The sequence below is a fragment of the Mus musculus genome, chromosome 4 (genome assembly GCF_000001635.26).
Source record: "Mus musculus strain C57BL/6J chromosome 4, GRCm38.p6 C57BL/6J".
Lineage (NCBI taxonomy): Eukaryota > Metazoa > Chordata > Mammalia > Rodentia > Muridae > Mus > Mus musculus.
The window spans coordinates 33,127,731-33,154,062 of NC_000070.6; the positions used below are offsets into that span (position 1 = coordinate 33,127,731).

Genomic DNA, 26,332 nt, shown 5'->3' on the forward strand with positions numbered 1-26,332 from the left:
TTTCAATGATGCTGGCTGTGGGTTTCTCATAGATAGCTTTTATCATGTTAAAAGAAGGTTCCCTCCAGTCTTCTATTCTCTGAGACTTTTATCATTAAGTCACTTTGGATTCTGTCAAAGGCTTTCTCTTCGTCTATTGATGTGACCATGTGATTTTTATCTTTATATCCATGTGGTTTATCACATTTATTAACTTGTGTGTATTGATTCATCCTTGAATCTCAAGGGTAAAGCCAACTTTTTCATGGTGGATAATGCTTTTGGTATGTATCTGTATTTTGTTTGAAAGTATTTTATTGGGCACCTTTGAGTTTATACTTATTAGGAATACAGACTGGCCTGAGCTTTTATCTCCTTGTGCCTTTACCTGACTAGGATATTAGAGTGACACTGACTTTATAGGAGGCATTTGGGAGAGATCCTTCGGCTTCTGGTTTTGAATAGTTTAAAAAGCATTGCCTAGAACACCCAAGCTACAATCCACAAAACATATGAAACTCAAGAAGAAGGAAGACCAAAGTGTAGATACTTTGATCCTTCTTAGAAGGGGGAACAAAATACCCATGGAAGGAGTTACAGAGACAAAGTGTGGAGCAGAGACTGAAGGAATGACCATCCAGAGACTGCTTCCCCTGGGGATCCATTCCATATACAACCACCAAACCCAGACACTATTGTGGATGCCAGCAAGAGCTTGCTGACAGGAGCCTGATATAGCTGTCTTCTGAGAGGCTCTGCCAGTGCCTGACATAGAGAAGTGGATGCTCACAACCATCCATTGGACTGAGTACAGGGTCCCCAATGGAGGAACTAGAGAAAGTACCCAAGAAGCTGAAGGGGTTTGCAGCCTCATAGGAGGAACAACAATATGAATTCCCAGAGCTCCCAGGGACTAAACCACCAACCAAAGAGTACACATGGAAAGACCCATGACTCCAGCTGCATATGTAGCAGAGGATGGCCTAGTCGGTCATCAATGGGAGGAGAGACCCTTGGTCCTGTGAAGGCTCTATGCCCTAGTATAGGGGAATGCCAGGACCAGGAAGCAGGAGTGGGCGGGTTGGTGAGCAGGAGGAGGTGGGAGAGGATAGGAGGTTTTCAGAGGGGAAACCAGGAAAGGGAATAACATTTAACATGTAAATAAAGAAAATATTTAATAAAAAAAGAAAAGAAAAAGGTCTTCTTTAAATGTCTTATAGAATTATGTTGTGAATCATCTAGCTTTGAACTTTTTCTTTGCTGGAAGGTTCTTTAATTATCGTTTCAATCTCCTCACTGTTATATATCTGTGGTGGTTTAAATGGGAATGGCCCCCATAGGCTCAGGTGTTTGATTTCATGCTTTTCAGTTGGTAGAAATGTTTGGGAAGTGGGCTTGTTGGAGGAGGTGCATCAGTTTGGGTAGGCTTGAGGTTTCAAAAGTTCACACCATTCCCATTTAGTTCTCTCTGTCTCTGTCTCTCTGCCTCTTTCTCATTTTATGTATGATATCATTTAATTCTGATGTGTCTTTGTCTATTTTTTGTCCAGATGACCTGTCTACTGGAGAAAGTGGGGTGTTGAAATCACTTACTATTGATGACTGGTTTTAATCTGTGTCTTTAAATCCAGTAGTGCATTTTTAAAAATGTCTTCTTAGTTAACTACTCCCTTGATAAGAATGAAGTGTTTCTCTTTATCACTTCTGATTAATTTCAACTTGAAGTCTATTTTGTCAGATATTAAGATAACAATGCCTGCTTGCTTCCTGGCTCCATTTGATTAGAGCATGTTTGTTTATTCTTTAAGGCAGTTTTTATCTTGAAAGCTGTGTTCTTTGTAGACCAACCGACAGATTTTGTTTCTTGATCCACACAGTCAACCTATGTCTTTTGATCAGAGAATTGAGGCCATTGTATTTAAAGTTGTTATTGAAACATGTATGCTAGTTGTGATCACTGTGTTGTTGGTAATCATGGATTTGTATTTCTTTCCACAGTCTATTAGCTGTGCTCATTCTTCTTTTCAGCCCACAATATTGCTTCCTAAATTTCCTTTGTATTTGTTTTTTTAGGTGTAATTTTAAAATTTATTTATTTATTTTATGTATATGATGAGTACACTGTAGGTGTCTTCAAACACCAGAAGTGGGCATCAGATCCCATTACAAATGGTTTTCAGCTACCATGTGGTTGCTGAGAATTGAACTCAGGACTTCTGGAAGAGCAGTCAGTGCTTTTAACTGCTGAGCCCTTTAGGTATAATTTTAAAAGACTTTTTATATTATGAATTTTTGCTTTCTCCTTGAGCTATGGCAGATAGTTTTGCTGGGTATATTAGTCTCGGTTTCCCATCACAGTCTTTTAGGACTTTGAAAGCATTGCTCCAGACTCTTCTGGCTTTCAAAGTTTCCAATGAGAAATCAGCTGTTACTCTAATGGGTTTTCATTTATATGTGACTTGTGTTTCTTCTCTTGATGATCTCAATACACTTTCTGTTATGTATATTTAATGTTTGGACTATGAGATGCTCTTTTCTGGTCTTGTTTATTTGGTATCCTGTATGCTTCTTGTATCTGTGTGGGTGTGTTCTTTTCTTAGTTTGGAGATGTTTTCTTCTATGATTTTATTGAAGATCTGGTCTATGGCACTGACTTGGGATTCCTGTGCCTTATCTATGACTAGTATTCAAAGATATAGTTTTTTCATGGTGTCCCATATTTTCTTTCCTATGTTTTAAAGTGTTTTTGTTGTTGTTGTTGTTGTTGCTTATCTGCTTTAAATCTTCTGCTTTATCTTTGAGTCCTGGTACTCTGTCTTCATTCTACTTACAAGGCTTTCCTTGCAGTGTTCCAGTTGGGTTACTAACTTTTTCAATTTCATCTTTATTTCAGCTTGAGTCCTCTTTAACATTTCTCTTTCTTTATTGAACTCTATTCTCAAGTCCTGGATCATCTTCATCATCTTCGTCAGCCTTATCTTGTGTTTCCTTGGGCTTAAGTTCTTTCTCCTTAATATGATTAAGCTCTTTATTTGTGTATTCTTTATATAAATATTCCTTGACTATTTGATGAAGTTTATGATTGGTCTTTTAAATTCTGTGTCCTGGGGTTCATCCAGGTAATTCTTGCTGGTGAACATTTCTATAAGACTGGTAGGCTTGTAGGAGAAAATACTGGATTGCTCATTCATGCTCCACCATCCCCCCCCCCCCAATGAGATTGAGCACGTGGACTTTTTTTGTTAGTTCTCCATTTGAGCTGGACAGAGTAGGTTGGAGCAGAAGAATGAATGTGCAGGTGGATTGGGCCTAAAGTTTGAAAATGGCTTGGGTGGAATGGAGTCAGGTGCACAGAGGACTAGTGTACAGGAGGTACATCCTGGTACAGGCCTGTAGTGTTGGAGTAGATCTGGTTGGTTGGAGAGGTTGGATTTGGTATTTGAGGGACCTGTGGATTTGGAGATGGGCAGGAATGGTCCTGTGGAAGTCTAGAGGTTGGTTATGACTCCAGCAGAGTTGGACAGTCTAGACCAAGGTACTAGCTCTGTCAGGTTGGGGAGGGTGTTGGAGAAGAGGGTCAGGCAGACTCAATGGGAGATCCTGGAAAAAGATGAGCAGGATCTGGCTGGGTGGAGAGGTTGGCCAGGTATTGCCTTTGTTCTTTTAATAAGAGCTTACACTTTTACAAACTAACAGGTTCTTCTCAGAGTGATATTAATCATATCAAAGATGGCACCTTCTCTCCAAGATCTAATTATCTTACAGTAGATCCACTTTGTCCTCTTCTACCTTCTCATCTTTCTCTTCCTCTTGTAGTTATGCATCTTTTTCATTTAGACAGCCTAGGCTACTTTCTTGGCTCATCAATGTAGTCTTGCCATGTAGCCCAGGCTGGCCTCAAATGTATAATCTTCCTGCCTCCCAGAATACTGAAGTTATAGCTATGCACAACAACACCTAGCCTAAGCCCTATCTCTTTGAGTCTATCCCTTTAGAGACATGAATATCAGAAATTCAAAAACAACCTTGGCTATATAGAGAGAGTTCAAGTTAAGCCGAGGTTGCCTGGGTTTCAGGTTGCCCTTTCAGCAGGGGAGTGCTAAGAATTCCGAATCAGTTTATTGACACAGTCTGAAAGTCTCAACTGTCTGAAATCAGCTTGGAGGAGTCAATAATTTGGAGTGCTGAATGTAGTCCTACTTCATGGGACTCTGACTCTGTCCTGTGATGGAGACAGAACCTGGGCCTATAGATTCTGTGCCAAGGTTCTGAGCAGGTATCAAAGGAGACATAGTTATTGATGACTGTTCATTTATGTCCAGACATTTCCAAATGGAAACGTCCAAAGAGGCTGGTACAAGAATATTACAATTGATAAGGATTTTAGCTTTCTCTTTGCACAGTGTGGGGTACACTTTTCCCCACTTGACCTCTTAATTTCATCTATAGCTCCCCACAAGGCATCAACCCCAAGGTTACAGAAGCCATGGGCAAACTAGAAGCATCTAGGAGCATTAATAGATCAGGAGAGGATCAAACCAAGCAGACAGACAGACAGACAGACAGACAGACAGACAGAGTCTCTGCCTTTCTGCATTTACTTTTTTCTTTCTATCCAGTTGACTTGAAAATACAAACCCTCACCAGTACACCCACCACATTTGATGATGAACTAATTTAGACCCGCCCCAGGGACCGTCCCGCAGGACACAGGAATTCAACCTCAGTTTAGAAAATCCCTGACATCTGACGCAGGGGGATTTGCGGGGTTAGTGGAAATTGCTTTCTCCCGCTGGCCAGATTACTGACTGCAGCTTCATTTTCGCAGGGTAAACATCCTTCTAATAACAAACACAGCAATGATGCCTTAAGAGAGGGCGGGCGGCAACTCCTCACCGGCTCCTTCTCACGGCTTCTTGGGAGAACCGTTTGATTTGGGAATCTATGTTGGCTGTCCAGAATATGAAATTTGGCATATTCCTTTTGTGGTGGGGATGGGTTCTGGCTGCTGAGAGCACAGCGCACTGGCCAGGAAGAGAAGTTCATGAGCCATCTAGGAAAGGCAGGTGAGTGACTTGGAGGCAAAGGCCTTGGGGTAAAGGATGAAAAGCAGGTTCTTCATGGTTGTGTCTTAGCAGCAGCACTGCCAGATCTGTGTGGAAACACCTCTTCCCCTCCCCCTCCTCCCCTTACCCTCCTCCTCCTCTCCTTTCAGGAAGCTAGAATGCTGTTTTCCTTTGTAATAGCACTACACTTGATAGTATTAGCATATTTTCTTAAATTTGTTATTAATTATCTAAAAAATTATCTAAAAAAAACATTCTGAAAGAGAGGTTATTATATATTTTCTGAAAACCAAGGACGATCCTCAAGGGATCTGATGGAAGTTTTAACCTGTGGGAACGAGTTACAAAGTAATTAATTTCGGTGGGACTCTTTTCGGTTTTGTTTTAAAAGCAGTCTTCTTTGGGATGCACAGCTAGCAGCATCAGTAGGTTGTCCCCTACCTGTGACCTGGGAGGGGTTGGGGTGGTTGGTACTCACTGCCCCAGCCGGCTGTAGCTGCCTCACCCGATGGAGTTTAGGCAGCCAGGGCCTGGCCTTTGGCCGGCATCAGTCAGTAAACCAGGCACTGGAGACAGCACTGGAGACAGCCAGGCCCCGCACTCCTTCACTGATGCGGAGATAGATGAAGAAAAGGGCATCAGTATTTCCAGTTGAACCTAAATTTTCCTTCTGTTTGGTTGTAAGTCTGCAGAATAAGAAAGATCTGCTAATGCGAGGGCAGCATGTCTCTCAACAGTCTGGATCCAGTGGGCCCGTCTTGTTCGTCTGTGCTCCCTCGAGTCCTCCCCCAAGCAGATTCGCAGCGCAGATGTGCTCACGACTCTAGTTTCTACGATGTCATTAGACTAGATTCTCAGACATCCGCTGGTCGCAGCGAACCTGGGGTACTAAGGAGGACCCCTGTGCCCAGAGAGAGGGTCAGGAATTGCTTGGGCAAATGGAATTTGTGCAGTGATGAACCCGCAAAATGCAGGGATTCTTTGACCCAAATGTGCTCATGGGAATTAAAACCAACTAACACTGCTAATTGACCCCCAAACCCTCAGGCTTTTCCCAAGACACAATTAGAATGGCAACCTGTTTAGAGAAGTCATAAAGACTGCGTAGACTCTTCTAGAAAGTTAGTTTTTATTAAGTTTTAAAATTACTTTTAAAATTTAAAGTATTGTAAACTGATTATTAAAGGGTATAGAGCATTATATGGGCAAAAATGTGGACTAATTAAATCAGTCTAGTTAACATATGTGTCACCTCAGATACTCAGGGTTTCTCTTTTATGTTTTATTTATTTGCTTTATGTATATGGGTCTTTTGTCTGTGTGACTGTGCACCCTGCGTGTGGTCCATGCCACAGGGGTGAGAAGAAGGAATTGGATCCCCTGGGATTGGAGTTAAAGGTAGTTGTGAGTTGCGATGTAGATGCTGGAATTAAGTCTAGATCCTCTGAAAGAGCATCCAGTGCTCCTAACCACTGAGCCATCTCCCCAGCCCCCTTAGGATTTTATTTTGGTGAGAAGACACAAAATGAATGTTGATGACTTTGAAACCTACAGTACATTATAGCTGCAGTTACCTTGCTATGGTATTTCAACACAAAGGTGTCTGCCCTTCACCCAGCATCTCCAAACCCAGCCTCGAGCAACGTCCTTCTCCTGTCTGCTCCTGTGTGTTGGGGTCTGTCTGTAAGAGGAATGTGCATTAAGTGTAAGATATTGTGCCTAAGAGTGCAGGGTCACACACCTGTAATGTCAGCCCTTGAGAGCTCAAGGCAGGGCATCCTCAAATACATGTAGGGCAGAGGCCAGTCTGGGTGGGCTACATGAAACCCAGTCTCAAAGCAAACCAAGAGGATGGGGTGGAGGGGGAGAGATAGAAAGGAAGAGGGAGAAAGAGTGGATATGGGGTGGAGTGTGAGGGAGACGAGAAGAAATAAATTGGTTTTATATGCTGTGGAGACCTCTTCCTGGCATTTAAAAGCAGGGAATTAGATTCGGGTCAGATTTTGGGCCTATGAAGGAGACTGAGAATATTTGGCTTAAGTATTTGTCCTGTGTCTAGCTTGTTAACTTAGAATAACACCTGCAGGTTTGTCCCTGTTGTCACAAACAGCAGTCTCCTTTTGTAAAGGGCTGACTACTGTCCTGTTAAAGACACACCACGTCCTCTTCACTTGTCCTCACGGCACTTTGGTCGGTACCATACCTTGGCTGAACAGTGCCCTGCTGAATGTGGAAATGCAGACATCTGGTCAGAGCATTGAATTCAAAACCTTGACTTGCAATCCCTGAGGAATGGAGGCATGACAGTTCTATTTGTTCTTTGAGGAGCCTCATAGTTTTGTGAAATAGCTGTATCAACTCGCACCCTCACCAACAACGCACACAGGTCACTCCTTCACACCTTGCTCACACTCGCTCGCTTCTCCAGTTCCCACTGGCTTCTTGGATGGCTCCCCTAGAAAGAGAAAATGACAGGCATGGGTGTGTCTTCATTCTGTTTTAAATCCGGGTGTTCTCTTTCTTACTGAACTGAAGTTCTTGTGAGATTTTGGTGTCACCCTTCTCAGATGTAGGCCTGGTCAATAGTTTCTCCAAGCCTGCAGGTCACGTCTTTGTCCCTAATTGCTCCCTTCACTGTGGAGAATCTGGGAGTTCCATGCAATCCCACTGGGTTTGCTTCTGTTGCATGAACATTTGAGATCACACCCAAAACACTATCACTGAGCTCAAGGGCCAGAATTCTCCTTGTTGTCTACCAATAGTTTCATGTCTTTTTTTTGGGGGGGTGGGTGTTTCAAGACAGGGTTTCTTTGGGTAGCCCTGGCTGTCCTGGAACTCACTTTGTAGACCAGGCTGGCCTCGAACTCAGAAATCCGCCTGCCTCTGCCTCCCGAGTGCTGGGATTAAAGGCATGTGCCACCACGCCTGTCTACAGTTTTGGGTCTTTAACACATTCTGTGATCATCTTTGTATTCAGTGTGAGATAAGAATTCAGTTTATTTTTCTGCATGTGGAATCCAGTTGTCACAACACTCTTTAAGGAACAGGCTGTCATTTTCCTATTGTGTGTTCTCTGTGCCTTTGTCAAAACTGGCTGACTGTAAAGGCCGAGGTTCAGGACAGGAGATGCCGCTGCATGGCAGAGCAGAGCTCATAAGTATTTGATTTCCTGTTGCCACTGTAAAAGGGATTGCTTTACTGGCTTCTCTTTTGAAGAGTTCCTCGCTGGTGTGTAGAAACATGCGTTTATGTGTCCTCTAGCTTTACTGCATTATTTATTTATTTATTTATTTATTTATGTATTTATTTATTATTTCTAGTCGTTTTGAGTAGACTCTGGGTCATTCCATCAAGCAACAGCCGCTCTAGCTAAGTGCTAACACGTAGTCCTTAGCTGGACAGAAACTGTGAGTGTTCACCTCAGCCTTATTTCTACAGAGTGAAATAGACTTTTTAAAAGTTACTTTTCCAACTTTTTCATTTTTACATTGGAAGACACACATGGCACTTTTCTTATTCTGTGAATATATTTTTGTAATTTTATTGTATCTAATGTAATTTTGCCAAATATTTACCTATTTTAAACCCACAGAATGATCATTTGATTAGCTGCATAATAATGTATAGTATGCATAATACACCACTATTTAAGCATTTCCTTTATTAACATTTAGTTTCTTCCTATTTATTATTACAAATATATTTTAAAAGATTTATTGCATCTTAATTTTTGCGTACAAATGTTTTACCTGTGTGTGTATGTATGTATATGTATGCATGTATGTATATATGTATGTATGTATATGTATGTATGTGTACTAGGTATATACTCTCCATAGAGATCAGGGGATGTATGGAAGGTTATGAGTTACCATATGGGAGATAGGAGCCATTGGAAACAGAGCCTGGATTCCCTGCAAGAGCATCAAGTGTTCCTAACCACTGAGCCATTTCTCTAGCCCCTACAATTATAAATATTATACATGGTTGTCTAGCTAGGATAGACTCTTGAAAGTATCCTGGATCAACCAGGTGTGGTGGCGCACACCTTTAATTGAAGCACTCAGGAGGCAGAGGCAGGAGGATCTCTGTGAGCTTGAGGCCTGCCTGGTCTATATAGTGTGTTCTAGGACAGTCAGAGCTACATAGTGAGACCGTGTCTCAAAATAAGATCAACAACAAAATAATAAAATAAAGACAATGTCCTGGATCAATTAGCATGCAGACACTTAGAACTCTAGGTCTGGGTTTGGAGATGTTTGAGTGAGGAGTCTCTTGCTGCTAAGTCTGAGAAGCTGAGTTCCGTCCCTGGGTCCTGCAAAGTGAAAGGAGAGAAACAACTAATTCCTGCAAGTTGTCCTCTGACCTCCACAAGTGCACCATTGTGTGTACACACACCACACACACACACACAAATAAATATAATAAAAACTAAAATTCAAGGTAGGTTTGATTACATTTCTTTACAAAACAGAAAGTGGACCAATTTATATCCCATCATCCAAGTTAAATTTTGTTTTTATGTAGCCTAAACTTTTAAAAGACATGTCACCCAGATTCGAAAAAATCTCTCTGAAGGCAGGTCCAAATGCGTTCCCTTACATGTATCCCAGAGGACACGGAGCAATGGACTGATGCACACAGTCTTTCATTTCATCGTGGAAGGCTGGAAGCATGTGTGTACTACAGGCCCTGGGGATGCTAGCCCAGCCTCTGCAGTGTGAGCCCCATCCTACCAGAGAAGCCAGAGCCTGCTAGCTCTATAACTTCTGGCCATACTAAAATCCACACTTCCTGTGAAGCAAAGAAAACCCAGCTGGCTTCAGCAGCATCCCATCCCAGAGAGACCAGATTGGCTTGCACATCAGGAGATGTGGTAGATAGGTAGGAAGGGTCCCAGAAGGGAGACAGAAAATAACCAGAGGTCACACTTGGAACAGGTGAGAGATTGTGCGTGGTCTGGGCCAATAGCGGGATGAACAGGGATAGAGAGATGGAGCCCAGAGCAGTTTAGAATTGCCAGGATTTATGTGGCATTAGGGTAAGAAAGCAGTTTCAGGTAAATACCCAGCAGGCATTTGGGTTGCTTGTCTGGGAAAGAGGCCACGTCAGGGGCAGGAGAGCAGGAGACCAGGGAGAGTGCGTGAAGAAAGGGCACAGCCCTGCTTCACTTAGAGGCTGTGGAGAGACACCTGCACATTTTCAGGAAGGGTTAGCCAGCTCAGGGAGAGCTGGGCTTGTAGATGCAGATTGAAAGGAAGTTGTCAAGGGACTCTGAGAGAGAAAACAGCGTGAGGTAAGAGTGGGAACAAAGGCAGAAGAAGAGGAACATTGAAGAACTCAGAGGAAGAGGATACGGCACTGTATGTAGGCCTGTAATTCAGGAGGATCACAAGTTCACGGGTGGGCTACATAGCAAGTTCAAAGTCAGCGCAAACACCTTAGTGAAAGAGGGAGGAGTTTGGGACCAGCAGTGGTGGCACATGCCTGTAATCCCAGCACTTGGGAGGTGGATCATTTTAGCTACATAATGAGTTTGAGGTCAGCCTGGGCTTCTGAGGAAGGGAAAGAGGGAGGCTGGGTATATATTTCAGTGATAAAATGCTTTCCTAGCATGCCTAAGGCCCTGGGTTCGATGTTCAGTGCTAGCCTTCAGCTCCCCACACTTACACAAAAGGAAGAAGACGATGGAGGAGGAAGTGGAACTGAGGACTGGACAGGTGAGTATTGAGAGAGTAGAGAGGTGTCAGGGACACTAAGAAGCATTTGGTGGCGTTCACGTTTGTTATAGCAGTTAGTGGGTGGACATTCACCAGCCTCTGGAGGTCTCAGACTGGGGAGTCATCCTTGAGAGGTGCCCAGGCTTTCCTGAGGATGGAAGGGTCAATGGGTCAGCTTACACCAAGTCAGGTAGAAGACTGAGAGTTAATACAGGATAGAGGAGCCCCTACCTTTAACAGCCCTCACAAGAGACAGACATCAGTGGTTTAGCAGAGGAGTCCGTAGTTCACTGCTTCAATCCCTGGGGCAGAGGTAGGGCTGCAACTCTGTGGAGAACTCAGCAAGTTCACCTCTGACAGCACTGTTCTGCAGGCTCCCCCGTGACAAGCATACGCTTATGTTTCTAATGCTTAAAGCATTTAATCAGCGGTGGGAACGTCACTCATTTAGTGAGGCTCTCACCTGTTCAAAGTTACATAAATACAGAGTGAATAAGATGTGACTGCTGGGCCTGGAGAGATGGCTCAGTGGCTAGGAGCACCTGCTCTGGTAGAGAAGCCAAGTTTAGCTCCTAGAACCTATGTGGTAGCTTCAATTATAGGAACTGATTGTAACCTCGGTTCCAGGGCGAACGCTCTCGTCTGACCTCTGTGGGCATCAGGCACACATGTGGTGCGCATACATACATGCAGACAATCATTCATATCCATAAAGTGTGTGTGTGTGTGTGTGTGTCTAAGATGAAACAAAAGGAACAGAAAGGCTTTTCCAAGGGAATTGAGGAAAGTACAATCTGAAAATTCTGCCAAGGAGAATAGGTGTGTGTGTGGGGGGGGGGGGGTCATGAAAGCTTTAAATGTAAAAAGCATTTTCCAGAAGGAAGGAGCAGGGAGTTTCTATTCAGCCATGTACCAGCAAAACATAAATGGTCTAGATAGAGGCTCTACCTGAGGCACAGACCAGAGAAACCCATTCTCAGCTTGGGCTTCCTGTGGAAGGATAATTAAGCAGGCCAGGTCTTGGTGTTAGGGCCCCACCAGATTCTTGGGAACTGGTATTAGGGATGGCTTGATCTAATAACTCCAAGAAAGGACGGAGTAATAAGTGAGTGCAGTGGGCTGCCTCTTAGTCCAGCCTCAGCCCAACCTCCCTTGCATGTGTAGACTTCCATGTCAGAGGGGTCACGTGTAAGAACAGTGGTGAACCTTCATGGAAACAGACAGGTATGTATAAGCTATGCTTATACATGTATAAGACATGTATGTATAAGCTAAGTATGTGTGGCTGTGCATCTGTCTCCCCCTCTACTCATTCACCCATCCATGGGAAAGAGAGAAATTTATTTTAAAAACTCAGGCGTTGAAGACATGGCCAAGGTTCAGTTCCCAGTTTCCATATGGTGGGTCACAATCACCCATAACTCCTGTTTCCAGAGATTTGGCTCTCTCTTCTAAACTCCACAGGCACCAGGCACAAACTTTGTGACTATACATACAGACAGGCAAAACACTCGAACACATAAAATGAAATAGATAAATATAAATTAATGTAAAAAAAAAGACTTTCAGAAATTTGTGGTTGGAGGGGCATGGTAGCACACACCTAAAATTCCAGCAAATGGGGAAGCTGAGGTAGGAAGATTGTCATGAGTATTAGGCCAGCCTGGGCTACACGGAGAGATTGAGGCTAGTCTGGGCTAGACAATAAGAAAACCCAGTGTTACAGAACAGAAAGAGGAAAGAACAAATGAATGAATGAGTAAATGAATGAATCAATGAACAAACTTACGAGGCTGTCAAGACTAACCTGTAGCTGCTGCTGTCATAGTCTTGAATTACAAAGCAATCTGGAAGCAGAATTCCTCTTGGTAGAAAGACTTTAGTCTTAAGGACCTTCAAATGCTTGAATGAGACCCATTTACCTGATATTTACTGATCTAGTTGTTATTCACACCTTAAAAATACCTTTGCATAAGCATCAAGACCAATGTCTAATGGAAAACTACGTATACAGCCTAGAAAGTTTACATTAAACTCATCATTGATCATTCTAGGATATGTGTGGTAGTTTGAATAAGAACAACCCTCATAGGCTCATATATTTGAATGCTTAGTCTTTATGGAGTGGCACTACTTGAAAGGATTAGGAAGTGTAGCTTTGCTGGAGGAAGTGCTACTGGGGGCGGGCTTTGAAGTTTTAAAGGCCTATGACAGCCCCAGTCTCTCCCTCTCTGCTTGTGGATCAGAATATAGCTCTCAGCTACCTCTCCAGCACCACAGCGACCTGCCGCCATGCTATCTGCCCTGACAATGGAGTAAGCCTCTGAAACTATAAGCAAGCCTCCAATTAAATACTTTCTGTTATAAGAGTAGCCTTGGTCATAGTGTCTGTTCATAGCAATAAAACAGTGACTAAGACAGAAGATGGTACCAGGGAGGTGGGTTATAACAGGTCTGACCATGCTGCTTGTTGGTGGAATGTGAAATTTGGGATTTTGGATAGGAAAGCGGTTGAATGCTTTAGTTGGGGCTTAAATACCAGTAAGAGTGTGGAAGACACTGGTGCTTTGAGCAATGTAGATTATGACGGCCCTGCTCAAGATGTTTCAGAGGAGAAGAATATTAGTAGGTGCTCTAAAGACCATTCTTGTGATATTTTAGTGAAGAATGTAGCTGCTTTCTGCCTGAGGCTAAACTGATGAGTTTTGGGTTAATGGTGTTGTCAGAGGAGAATTCAAGACAGCCTAATATTGACTCACTTAGTTATTAGTGGTCACTCTTATGCAGAACTACAGTAAAAAGGAGCTAGCTGAGCAAGGGAAAATACAAACGTACAGTGTGAGGAGAAAAGGAGCACCAGGAAGTGTAATGGAGCTACTTAGCAGCTTTCCTTAGCCATGGAGAGAGATTCTACAGTGCCTTTCTTATATTCTTTTTTTTTTTTAAAGATTTATTTTATTATTATGTGTAAGTACACTGTAGCTGTCTTCAGACACACCAGAAGAGGGAGTCAGATCTTGTTATGGATGGTTGTGAGCCACCATGTGGTTGCTGGGATTTGAACTCTGGACCTTCGGAAGAGCAGTCGGGTGCTCTTACCCACTGAGCTATCTCACCAGCCCCCTCTTATATTCTTAACACTAAAGCAAGAACCATGTGGCTGAAGCTGCCAAGTTCTACTGCTTGCTGGGACTGGAACATGCCCTCCTCTTTCAATTACATCAGCATCATCTGCTGATGGTTTTCCTCAATGCCTAAGCTTCCTTTTAATTTCTTTTTTTGTTTTGTTTTTGTTTTTTGTTTGTTTTGTTTTGTTTTGTTTTGTTTTGAGACAGGGTTTCTCTGTATAGCCCTGGCTGTCCTGGAACTCACTCTGTAGACCAGGCTGGCCTCAAACTCAGAAATATGCCTGCCTCTGCCTCCCAAGTGCTGGGATTAAAGGCGTGTGCCACCACTCCTGGCTGCTCCTTTAATTTCTTTTAACAACTTGGAAGCTTAGCTGGGTTCATTCTTGCCCTGAGGCCACCACTTTTTTTTTATTCCATTTAGCATCAGGCTTTTCTTTAAACTTTATATCTCCTTGAGTGCATTATGATATGGCTGCAAGCCTATGGGACCAGGGAGTGGGATGTGGTGGTTTGAATAAGAATGGCCCCATAAGCTCATATGTGCTGTCATCAGGGTGTGGCACTATTTGAAAGGATTAGAAGGATTAGGAAGTGTGTTACTGGGGGTGGGCTTTGAGGTTTCAAAAGCCCATGCCAGACTCAGTCTTTCTCTCTCTAGCTGTGGATCAGGATGTAGCACTCAGCTACCTCTCCATCACCAAGCCTACCTGCCAGCATGCTATCTGCCTTGATGATAATGGACTAAGCCTTTGAAACTATAAGCAAGACTCAATTTAAATTCTTTCTTTAAAATGAGTTGTCTTGGTCATCAGGTCTCTTCAGCAATAGAACAATGACTGAGATAATATGTAACTCAAGAAACAGGTTATTTGTTATCAAAATCACTTAGTAAGTAATCAGTGGAGATGAACTATTCAGAACTGAGGGAAAAATACAGAATATTCACTATGTAGAACATGCATAAGCTTCAGGACACTCCAGGAGAGACCACATCCCATGAGTATCCTCACAATGTAAGAACTGAGCCTATGGGGCAGCTAGATATGGCCTCAGACAGCAGACAGAGACCTTCAAGTGTCTCCACGTGATGCTTCTACAACAGATTCCGACACACTCAGTGTGACAGCTTGAAGCCCAATTCACTATTTCTTTTATTTGTGTGTTGGGAAGGGGTTGAGACAAGATCTTGCTCTACAGCTCAAGCTGGCTCAAATCCATACCAATCCTCCTGTCTTGGCCTCCTGAGTGCTGGAATTACAGACTCCACATCAATGCGTGGCTCCAATCCTTTCACAACTAAGGAGATACTTGCCAGGTCAGAAAAATAGCACAAGGTCATATGTGCTATTGCTCCAGCTCGCTGCTTCCAGGAACCACACCCTGGCAGCCCTGGCAGCCCTGGCAGCCAGACACCCCGTCTAGGGGCTTAGCTGACCTGAGGAGCCACAGAGCAAACTCAGTTATTTGGTCCAGTCTTCCTGCTCTGTGTTCTGCACCAGTGCGGTCAGCCTGGCCCACTGGCTGTTCCTAGAGAACAGTGAGTCCCACAGCATGACTGTTGCCCACTCTGTGCCTCTGTCTGGACATTGTTATGTCCTCTCGCCCACATTATGCCTCTGTAACTGTCACCTTCTCATGGGATTTCTTTAGCCATGTGTATGAAACAACCATCTTAGCATCCTCACCGTCCTCCAGAACATGTTTGTTATCTTAGCAAGAGTTCTCATGCCTGCAAGGCCTGATAGAGTCCTGGCTGTGGCCTTGACAAGCTCCTGTGCAGGGTGATGTGATGGCTCTAGGCAACAGGAATCAATCCTGAGCTCCAAGCCGGGTGGGACAATGGTAGGAAGAGAGTCTCCAAACAATAAGAAGGCCTGGATTTGAGACTGGGCACTGCTACAAACCTAGCAATGGCCTTGGGTTTGACAGCTTCCAGTTTGCACCTCTTGTCCAGTTGAATGGACCATCTGTCACTGATTTGCTTTGCTTCTATTGGTTTGATAAAGACCACGGCCAAAAGACACTTGGGAATGCGTTCCTTTCACCGTACATCATGAAGGAAAGTCCGGGCAGGAACTCGAGCAGAGCCCATGAAGGAACACTGCTTGCTGATTTGTTCCTCATAGCTTGCTCAGGTTTTGTTTTAAAAACTGTAATAGTTATTTTATTACTTTATTGTGTATGAGTGTTTTGCCTGCATATATGTATGAGTACCACGTGTGGGCCTGGTGCCTGCCAAGGTCAGAGGACCCAGATATTTGTGCGCTACCATGTAGGTGCTAAGGATTGAGCCTAAGTCATCCAGAAGATGCAGCAAGAGCTCTTAATTGCTGAGCCAACCCTCCCAGCCTCTAAACCTGCTCCTTTATACAACCTAGACTACCTGCCTAGGGGTGACATCACCCACAGTGAGACGGACCCTCCCACATCAATCTTTACTAAGAATATGCCCTACAGACTTGCCTACAGGCTATCTGATGGAACCATTTTCTCAACTGAGACTCCTCTTCCCAGATGTCTCTAGGTTCGTGTCAAGTTGACAAAAAACCCAACTAGCACAGTCACATTCTGGTTGTTGGCAGGATTGTGTGGGCCAACGCACGTGTACCTCGGCTACTGTGAAGTTCAGTCAGCTGGTGATAGGTGGTGGACTACGAGGAGCCTTATTGCCCAACTTCTAGGGATTTGACATTGAAGGTGAAAGGTGATCAATGGAAAATCGCATGTCTGATCTTCACTCCACATTGCTGTGATGGCTAGGGAAGACAGACAAGGACACAGCCAGGGCAGTGAGCTACCCCTTGCCAAGAACCATGGGATTCAGTTCATATGGTGTCAGGGATGGAGAGGGCAAGACAGGGAACAAGAATTTGAGACGGAGGTTCAGCCAGAACTAGCTGTGGTGCTATGACCCTGGTTGTCCTGTTCTGACCTCATGCACATGGGAAGAGGGCACCCTTTTGAGGAAATACACCTCTAAGCATGGCGTAAGTGATAGATGTGTCCAGGTGACAGTGGGAAGAAAAGGAAGAATCGCAGGTGGTACTGGGGGTTCTGGGATACATAAAATATTTCTTTCCTTGGTTACTAAAAGACCAAGAAAGCAAGGTTGTTTCCATCAGCCCATCTTTATTCCCTTGTCAAAACCAAGCTCTCTCCTCTCTGAGTAAATGTGGTCATCAAAGCAACGCAGATCTTCCAGTCCTAATCCTCAAGCCCAGGAGATGGCTCGATTGGTAAAGAGTTCCAACGCCCACATAAAAGGTTGCCCATGGCAGCCAAATCAGTGAGGTTCAGTGAGAGACTCTGGCTTGAACCGTCACTGAATAAGGAGAGGAGAGGAGAGGGAGAGGGAGAGGGAGAGGGAGAGGGAGAGGGAGAGGGAGAGGGAGAGGGAGAGGGAGAGGGAGAGGGAGAGGGAGAGGGAGAGGGAGAGGGAGAGGGAGAGGGAGAGGGAGAGGGAGAGGGAGAGGGAGAGGGAGAGGGAGAGGGAGAGAGAATAGAGAGAGAGAGGAAGAGGGAGAGAGGCGATGTGGCCACGCTTCTTTCAAGGCTCAAACCCAGATCCCCAGTCCAGCACCCACCTCTGTGGCTTTAAAAGCTACCTGAGCTTCCACTCTCTAGTCTTGGTTTTCTCACATGCAAACTGGGGCTAATGGTGAGGCTGGGGACAATGGCTCTGTTAAGGATATGCATAAAAACTTTTGAGTCATTTCTGAGTTTCTTTCATCTGCCTTATGTTTACTGTCCAGCTTGTAAATGGTATATGAACAGAAAAAGGTGCTTTAAAGTATTACCAACGATGGGAAGGATGTTGGGGGATCCATATCTGTTTCTCTAGGCTAGAGTCTAAGCCTTGCAGAGACAACTGTGGGGTATTTCAGAGCTTGACAGCCCTCTGTCAGTTGGTGAGTGGTTGTATTGCAGGCTAGCCCAAAGGTAAAGTCAGACTAGGCAACTTGGTTTCTATTCCATCTTCCGTGCTCAGTCTCTTTGGTCTCTTTTTATATGTTCTTTTTCACGTATAGGACACATATTCCTTTCTCATCCAGCTACCCTGTGCTGAGTCTACTGTAGCCAGCTCTGCCCAGATGCTGGGCATGCACAGGTCTCTGTCCTTGGTAGCCTACCCTCTCCCACTTTCTCTTTTCCAATTTTTACCCCTTTCCTGCCAAGCTCATTCCTGCCCTGCTCCACTGTGCTACGGATGACATAATCCCCGTCCCTGTCACCAGTGGAATCCTTGCAGAAAATAGCATTACACTCAGAGGGGCTTAACCAATAATAATCAAAACTAAGTGCTCCTCACAGAGACGTGGGCAGGGTTCAGGGCTCTAAGCAGGCATGTTGATGTCCTCAAGAAAGGGGAAGAACAGGTAGCCATGTGTGCCCTAGGCAGAGGCACAAGGCATTGCTAGTCACCAACACTGAAGAAGAAAAAGCAAATGAGCAATAAATGTGCCAGCCTGGCTCTCTCCTTCAGTCACATCCCCGCTCAGAGGTAAGTACACCAGAGAGGGCACAGCTCACTGGCATTGTTGTTTGCCACAGTTTCATAGTGGGTCCAAGTTACAGTGTCCACTCTTAAGGCTCAGTTCCAAGCCTGGATGGATGTGAGTTAGTGTATGAGTGTGTGTGTGTGTCTGTGTGAGTGCATGTGTGCGCATGCATGCATATGTGTGTGTCTGCATGTGTATCTGTGTGTGCATGAGTGTGCATAAGTGTGTAAGTGTATGGGAGTGTGTATGAGAGTGAGTGCATGTCTACATGTGTCTGTGTGGGTATATGTGTGTGCATTCGTGCTTGTGAGTGTGCACAACTGTGTGTACTTTTGTATGAGTATGTGTATGAGTGTGAGTGTACAGGGTGTGTGTAGGAGTGAGTGAGGGTACATGAATGTGTGTGAGTGTATAAGTGTGAATTGTCTAAGGTATTGTGTGAGTGTAAAAGTGTGAGAGTGTGCATGAATTGTGTGCATATGTATGTGTGTGTATAAGTGTGTGTATGAGTGTTTATATGACTGTGTGAGTGTGAATGAATGTATATGTGTGTGGGCGCACATGCGTGGGGTGGCAGGGGAGGTGGTTAAGTCAGATCTATGTAAATCAGGCCTTCTAAATAATTAATCCTCGTTCCCTGCTCCTGTGAGTACTTGGAAAATGCTCATCAGACCAGATTAATGCGTTGAGCCTTCTTCCCTCCCCACCCGCATTTTATTCTGTTTAGATCTGAAGTGTGCACAGACGCCAGGGTGCTTTGCTGATATGAGTCCCTAGACAGTCTCTGGAACACCTTTATTTTTTGTTTCCATAGCAGACCTCAGAGACAGAGACGAGGAGCACACGACGATGCCCACAAGCAAGGCAGGTATGGCTCACGGACCGCAACCTCAGCCCTGCCCCCACGAGGAGAGGCGTTCCCCTGACTGTGCCGCTCCTTCCTCTGCTCAGCGAGTGCGGTTCTTCCCCACGTGTCCCCTTCAACCTTCACATCCCACAGTCCACGCTCATAGCCTTTCTAGTTAAGTCAGCAACACTGCTTTCAGGGAACAAGCTGGTTGCCTAACAGTATAAAGCGGCTGTGTTCTGAAGAGAGGCGAGAGCCTTGGTTTCCTGACCTCCTGTTTCTCATGAGCACTAGAGGTTCTTTCAGGGAAGAACATAGTGAGGGCTGAGAGCTGGATGGAGCACGCCACGGAACTGTATTGAAGAGGGGGAGCATAACACTCCTGAGCCAGCCACAGGGAGGATAATGCGCCCAAGCAGGGCTCTCAAGGGTCCCCGCCTGCTTTCAACAACCTCAGCCTAGACCTCTGCATCAGACACACAAGGGTCTGTGAGGTTCAGTGATCTAATGAGGCCCCATCAAGTGTGTGAGGATTTGCACTGGGGGAGAAGACAAACGGGGAGGTCTCTCTGAAGGAACACTGCTGGCGTCAGCCTCAGGAGTGGGAGATGGTTAGTGACTTGTGGGGAGTAGTAGGATGGTGCTGTTGGGTAATGAAGAATTTCAGGTGTCTCTCCCTGTAGGGACAGAGGACCCAGAGCAACATACATGTCTGCTGTGGGAGGACTGGTCAGATGGGGGCACTCTGCGGGAGAATAAAGGGAATGGGGGCTCCATTATGAAAATCCAGGGCATATTATTAAATGAGGGGGAAACAAATGAAAAAGCATTTGTAGGACATTAATTGCATAAGGAAGGAAATATTACTATATGTTAGTACTTACATATTTCTATAACAAACTCTGGGCAGACAGACAAGGAACCAATAAGACAAGTATCTGTGGATGGGGAGATCAGTAGAAATAGCTGTATGATTAGTTTAAAATAAATATTTTATGTGTACAGTGTTTTGCCTGAATGTATGTCAGTGCACAATGTGCATGCAGTACCTTGGAAGGCCAAAAGAGGGCATCAGATCCTCTGAACATGAGTTACAGACTTGTAAGCTGTCGTGTGTATGTGTGTGGGGGGGTGGGGGGGTGGGGGGGGCGGCTGGGACTAGAACCTGGTGTCCTTTGAAAGAGGAGCCAATGCAATGTTTTTTTTTTTTTTAATCACTGAGCCATTTCTCCAGTTACTGCATTAAAAAGAGAGAGAGAGAGAGGGAGTGGGGAGAGGGAGAAAGAGAGAGACACACAGAGAGAGACAGAGAGACAAAAGAGAGAGGGATGGGGGAGGTTGTCAACCACTGGAAATACATTGCACATTTAGGAACAAACAAAAACAGGTCAAAGTGTCCCTACAAGCAATCCAGTGGCCTTTTCCCCTGGAGACAGGATGTGAGGGTGCCCACCTCCACAGAATGAGCACAGAAGATCAAGGTGCAGAGCTCAGTCATACACACTTGCTTCTCCTCCAGTCAGCCCCCAGATGTCTGAAGCATTTAGAAGGAGGCTGGCTTACCACTGAGTCGGGGACCAGCAGGTCTGGGTTTGGGTGATATGTTTAATTGCTAGGAAGTGTTTTCCCTTCAGTGCTATCGATGGAAGCCAGGGCCAGGCCGAGCTACTCCCCCAGCCTTGGGGAACCTTTAGAAATACCAGTTTCTAGCCCCATTCCAGGACATCACAGGCAGGGTCTGGCATTGCTATTGGAGGATCCCTCCCATGTGGCTAGGAACCCCAGTCTTGGTACTTCCAGGTCAGTTTCTTTATCCAGAAAGTTGTGGGAAGGAAGAGGGGAGGCAGAGTGTCTTTAAAGAGATACCCGGAGCAACACTGCCGGGAGAGCAAGCAGAAGGCCGATGGCTCCGGCCAGCCCGTGTGATTAGCCTGCTTTCCCTCTGTGGCAGCCCAATCCTGAGACGAAGCTCTGACATAACCAAGTCTCCTCTCACCAAGTCTGAGCAGCTGCTGAGGATAGACGACCATGATTTCAGCATGAGGCCTGGTTTTGGAGGTATGAAGGGTGCCCTTGAGGGGTGGGGAGGCGCCTCTTCTTTCCTGGGGTTCTTTGATCTGCTTATCCTGTCTGCCTTGGCTGAGCTTGGAGGGCTGAGCACCTTCTGAGTGCCTGTCCTTCCTGTCCTGGCTCTGCTGTGCATTGCCAGCATAGCTGCTGCTGTGTGGTGAGGCGCACGCTTGTGAGAAGGCACTGAGGGCACTGAGACGAGGGGGAGGGAGATGCAGCCAGGGCTGCCTCCTGAGGATGCTCTGAAATCCCAGTCTTAAGCTGGAGTTGTTCTTACTTTGAGTTGGCAGGGGAACTCCACTTACGCATCACAGTTCTGTCTGCTGGGTTTAATGACGTGACAACAACAGGTTTCGGATTCACTCCAGAGCACAAAGCCCTCTGAGGCTTAGCAGCTGCCGGTCTCAGCCTTCTCATTGTCAAATGGGTTTCCATGTGGTGTGTGTGTGTGTGTGTGTTTATTAATTTATTTTGGGAGTGCTGTGGTGTGTATGCACATCATGAAATGTATGGGTGTCAGGGACAATTTGGTGGAAGTTGGTTTTTCCACCGTGTGGCTTCTGGGAAGCCAGCTCGGGGACTTTAGGTTGGGCACTGGGCATCCGCACCTCCTGAGCCATTTTTGCTGACCCGGGTTTGGTTTCTTTCTTTCTGGAAAAATATTCTTTATGGCTGTGTGTATGAGTGTGTTCATGTGTTTGCAAATCCATGTATGTAAGTGTGGGTGTCCACCCATGCAGAGATGAGAGGAAACCCTTGTGCCAGCCTCAGGAAAGCTGTCTGCCTCCTTTGAGACAGTCTCTCACTGTCCTGAAGCTCACCAATTAGGCCAGACAGCCTGGCCAGTGGGCTCCAGGAATCCTCCTGCATCCGCCTCCCCAGTGCTGGGGTACACAACACCACACACAGTATTTCTACATGGGATTGAACTCAGGTCTTCATGATGGCAAGGCCGGAAGTATTTGCTGAGCCATCCCTCCAGCCCCTAGCAATCACGCATGTCTTTCACTTTGTTCTAATCACCTTTGCCTCTACTTCGATCCCCTCTAGACCAATCCCCCAAGTTCTAGGAATGTCTTTATCCTCTTCATCATACGCAGCTATTGGATCCAAGTCCCCTTTCTCATGGCATGCTAATGGGAACACACCCTACACTCAGCTCACGCCCTGCAAACTGGCCTTCTCTCATTTTCTGTCAGTACTAAGTTTATATGTCCAGGACATTACAACAAAAAAATGTGATGCTTTGATTTAAGGCCGTTTGGTGCATCATGTCTTTCCCGGAAGCTTCTTCACCATGTGACAAAGATATAGATGAGTGGGCAGGACAATGGCCTGGAGGTGACCAGTATTTCCAGGCAGAGAGGAGGTGCAGACAAAGTTCAGTAGGCAAGTTCATGCTAAGGACCATGCTGACTGCTCCTTATGTCAGACCCTGACTCAACCTAGGTCTTCACCACAGTTTCAAATGAACCAGAAATGGAGCCAGAAAGGACCGGACTATATAACCTCAGCATTCTGGGGCTGGAAAGATGGCTTAGTGGTTAAGAACACTGGCTGCTCTTCTAGAGGACCCCGGTTCGATTCCCAATGACAAGAAAGCTCATAATGCTATATAACTCTAGTCTTAGAGGACCAGGTGCCCTCTTCTGGCTTCAGGAGGCACTAGGCATAACTGCTGAAAAACACCTATACACATAAAGTAAAATAATCTAACCATGCCATTTCACAAAGGGCAAAGCACTTTTATTACTAATTTTGTTTTGGTTGGGATGTTCCAGGGAGCCAACCCCTGAGCCTGCTCTTTTACTTCTTTGCCTGCATGTGGGCATGACCAAACCTTCAAACGACTGATTCTGACATGACCTATGCACCTCTGCCTGCCTCTTCCATAGTTAAAGTTCAAGTAAAAAGGAAGAATATTCAGCCAGGTGTGATGGTCGGGTGTGATGACACATTCTATATTCCTATCACTCTGGAGGCTGGGGCAGGAGGATTGAGAGTTTGAAACCAGCCTGGGCTATATAGCAAAGCTCAGTCACAGGGGCTCACAAAGACAGAACTGGCAATTAGGGAGCCTGCATGGGTCTGACCTAGGTCCTCTGTGTATATGTTATGGTTGTGTAGCTTGTTGTTCTTGTGGGACCCCAAACAGTGGGAGCAGGGGCTATCTCTGAGTCTTTTGCCTGTTTTGGGGACCCTTTTCCTCCTCCTGGGTTGCTTCCTGTAATATTTGAGAGAAGAATAATTTTTTAAAAAAGAAGGTAAAAAGAAAAGAGGGGTGGGAGAGAGATCAAGTGAGCGAGCATTCTTGTCTTGCCCTCCCCAGGCCCAGCCATTCCTGTGGGCGTGGATGTGCAGGTGGAGAGCCTGGACAGCATCTCAGAGGTTGACATGGTGAGTGCTTCTCTGACCAGGGCAACGGGGAGGCTCATGTGGACTGGTCTGGGCAGAAGCTCAGCTGAATTCCGTCCTAACTCATAAACCCTTGGTAGGTGGGAACTGTCATACTCACTTTACAGATGTCATTTGTTCCCAGTTGGTATGAGATAGAGTCGGGTGACAAACTTGGCCTTTATCCTCCAGCATGGACGCCCTGTGAGATGCAGGCCCACATTGCAGCCAGGCTCACTGCACTCCTGCAGAGTCTGGGTCTCGCTCTGGACACCTGGAACAGTGGGAGTTTTCCTTTTTTGCTTTTCAGTGGGTTCCAGTTTAAAAAAAAAAATGAAGGCATGATGGTGCAAGTCTTCAAGTCAACACCCAAGAAGTGGAGGAAGAGTTTTCTTGGGTTTGAGACTAGCCTGGTCTATTGTAGAGAAAGTTCCATACCAGCTTGGTCTACATACACAGTGAGATCCTATCTCAAAAATTAAAATAGGCAGGGGGTGGGGAGCACTCTACAAGTTAGGGAACTTTTAAAACTCTACCTTGGCTTTGAGCCTTTAAGAAGCAAGCCTGAAAGAAGAATTCTAGCCCATTGTATACTCGGGGACTGTCCAAGAAAACGGTGAGACAGGAAGGCAAGCAAAAAATCATTGTGTTCTCCAGCAAGCCTCCCTCCACAGCATCCCCCAGGAAGCAGTGAAGGACCCAGCTCTGGACAGTGCTGCCCAGGGCCTGGGGAACTGGGCTAATCTCCAGCCCAGGTGCCCACGGCACTGACGCAGGCACTTTCAGCTTGAGTCACTGGTGTCTGTGGGGCAGCTGCTGCGGAGGTGAAAGGCAGGGTGGGTGGAGTTCAGGGACAATCGGCTGTAGGTCTCCTCCTTCTCCGGGCAATGCTCAGCCCGCTGGCTTCAGTGTGGTTCCCGCTGGTGACGGCTCCACAGTGGGTAGGTTTCTGTATCTCTGCTCTGTCTCCCGGCCGCAGGACTTCACCATGACGCTATATTTGAGGCACTACTGGAAGGACGAGAGACTGTCTTTCCCCAGCTCCAACAACCTCAGCATGACCTTTGATGGCCGACTTGTAAAGAAGATCTGGGTTCCCGACATGTTCTTTGTGCACTCCAAACGCTCCTTCATCCACGACACCACCACAGACAACGTCATGCTGCGCGTCCAGCCAGACGGCAAAGTGCTCTACAGCCTCAGGTGAGGACCAGGGCAGGGACACAGAGAGGCCCGCCTGGGAGTTTGATTTTTAAAATTTTACTTTAATTAAAACTGTTTATTTTGTATTCTATGAATAGGTGCTTTGGTTGCACGTGTGCCTCTACGCCATGTGTGTACCTGCAAAGGCCAGAGAAAGGTGCCAGAACCCCCTGGCCTAAAGCTGCAGACTGTTGCCAGCCGCCACGTGGGTGCTGGGAGTATTCAGGTCCTGCATTAAGAGCGGACAGTGCTTTTAACCCTGAGTCCCTCTCCAGTCTGAAAGCTTGCCTAACTGAAAGAACCAAACCAAACCAAACCAAACCAAACCAAACCAAACCAAACCAAACCAAACCAACAACAACAACAACAACAACAACAAAAACATTTTATTTTTCTAGTAAGAGTCAAGGAAATAAAAAATAAACTTGTTTTTTGTTTTTGTTTTTTGGGTTTTTTTGTTTGTTTGTTTGTTTTTTCGAGGCAGTGTTTCTCAGTATAGCCCTGGCTGTCCTGGAACTCACTCTGTAGACCAGGCTGGCCTCGAACTCAGAAATCTGCCTGCCTCTGCCCAGCCCCCCCCCCCCCCCCCCCCCGAGTGCTGGGATTAAAGGCGTGCGCCACCGTGCCCTGCTTAGAAATGAACTTGTTTTCAGAGACTCAGACACACATCTTCCTCCCTCTGATTTCCATGTTTGGGATATTTTTTAGAACTTAGGTTTAAATAGATTTTTTTTTTCTTTTCATCTTGCCAATGCAGTTCCATCCGGAAACATCATGGGACAGTGTCATTCTGAGTATCACTTTTATAATGTTAGAAATAAAACCTAAGACTGGGGGTGTGAAGCTCAGTGAGTATTTGCCTGGCAAGTATGAGGTCCTGGGTCCCACTAGCACTGCCAAAGAAGAAGAAGAAGGAAGGAGGAGGGAGGAAGAGAGAGAGAGAGAGAGAGAGAGAGCTCAAACCTCTCCTGTAGGCTCAGATGCCTCAGGAGTGTTTAACTGCCAGTGGAAGCCCCCACCCACCAGATCTTAGTGCAAGGACAGCTGTAGGAGCTGGTGGTCCTCCCCTTCCCGCAGTGGAGCAAGCTCCACTTTCACCAAAGGGAGTGGCCCCTGGCTGGGGTTGGCTGCTGTATACCAAATGGATGGTAAGTTTCAGATTGACACACTTTGCTTTGGGCTCACGTGTCGAACAATGGCAAAGACAAACTCACATACTAACATCAAAATTGAATTCCTGTCCCATTGTCCCATTGAACTCAGGGACCTCTGTAACAATCTCTCTTGTCCTCATCTTGGCTGGGATTTAAGCAGTGTCCTAGGGACATCTGTAAGGATCCCTTAGGTCCTGGCTTGCACGTGAGCAGTGCAGATACAGGATTTTCATCTCCGTGATTGGAAACCCATCTGTAGGATGTCCTCAGAG

The 26,332-nt window shown here is 45.7% G+C and overlaps 1 protein-coding gene across 3 annotated transcripts in view; it reads left to right on the forward strand.

The window, feature by feature from the left end:
- Positions 1–4,825: 4,825 nt before the first annotated feature.
- Gabrr1 (gamma-aminobutyric acid (GABA) C receptor, subunit rho 1) overlaps positions 4,826–26,332 on the forward strand; it is a 31,033-nt gene continuing 9,526 nt past the window's right edge. Inside the window, exons 1-5 of one of the 3 annotated variants that reach the window (NM_008075.2) lie at positions 4,826–5,045; positions 19,207–19,260; positions 21,191–21,297; positions 23,639–23,706; positions 24,683–24,906. In NM_008075.2, coding sequence (NP_032101.3) covers positions 4,924–5,045; positions 19,207–19,260; positions 21,191–21,297; positions 23,639–23,706; positions 24,683–24,906 — 575 coding nt within the window. In that variant the 5' untranslated portion in view covers positions 4,826–4,923. Of the gene's footprint in view, positions 5,046–19,206; positions 19,261–20,689; positions 21,040–21,190; positions 21,298–23,638; positions 23,707–24,682; positions 24,907–26,332 lie in introns of those variants that run through there. The other 2 variants (XM_006537613.4, XM_006537612.1) reach the window with 2 other exon arrangements.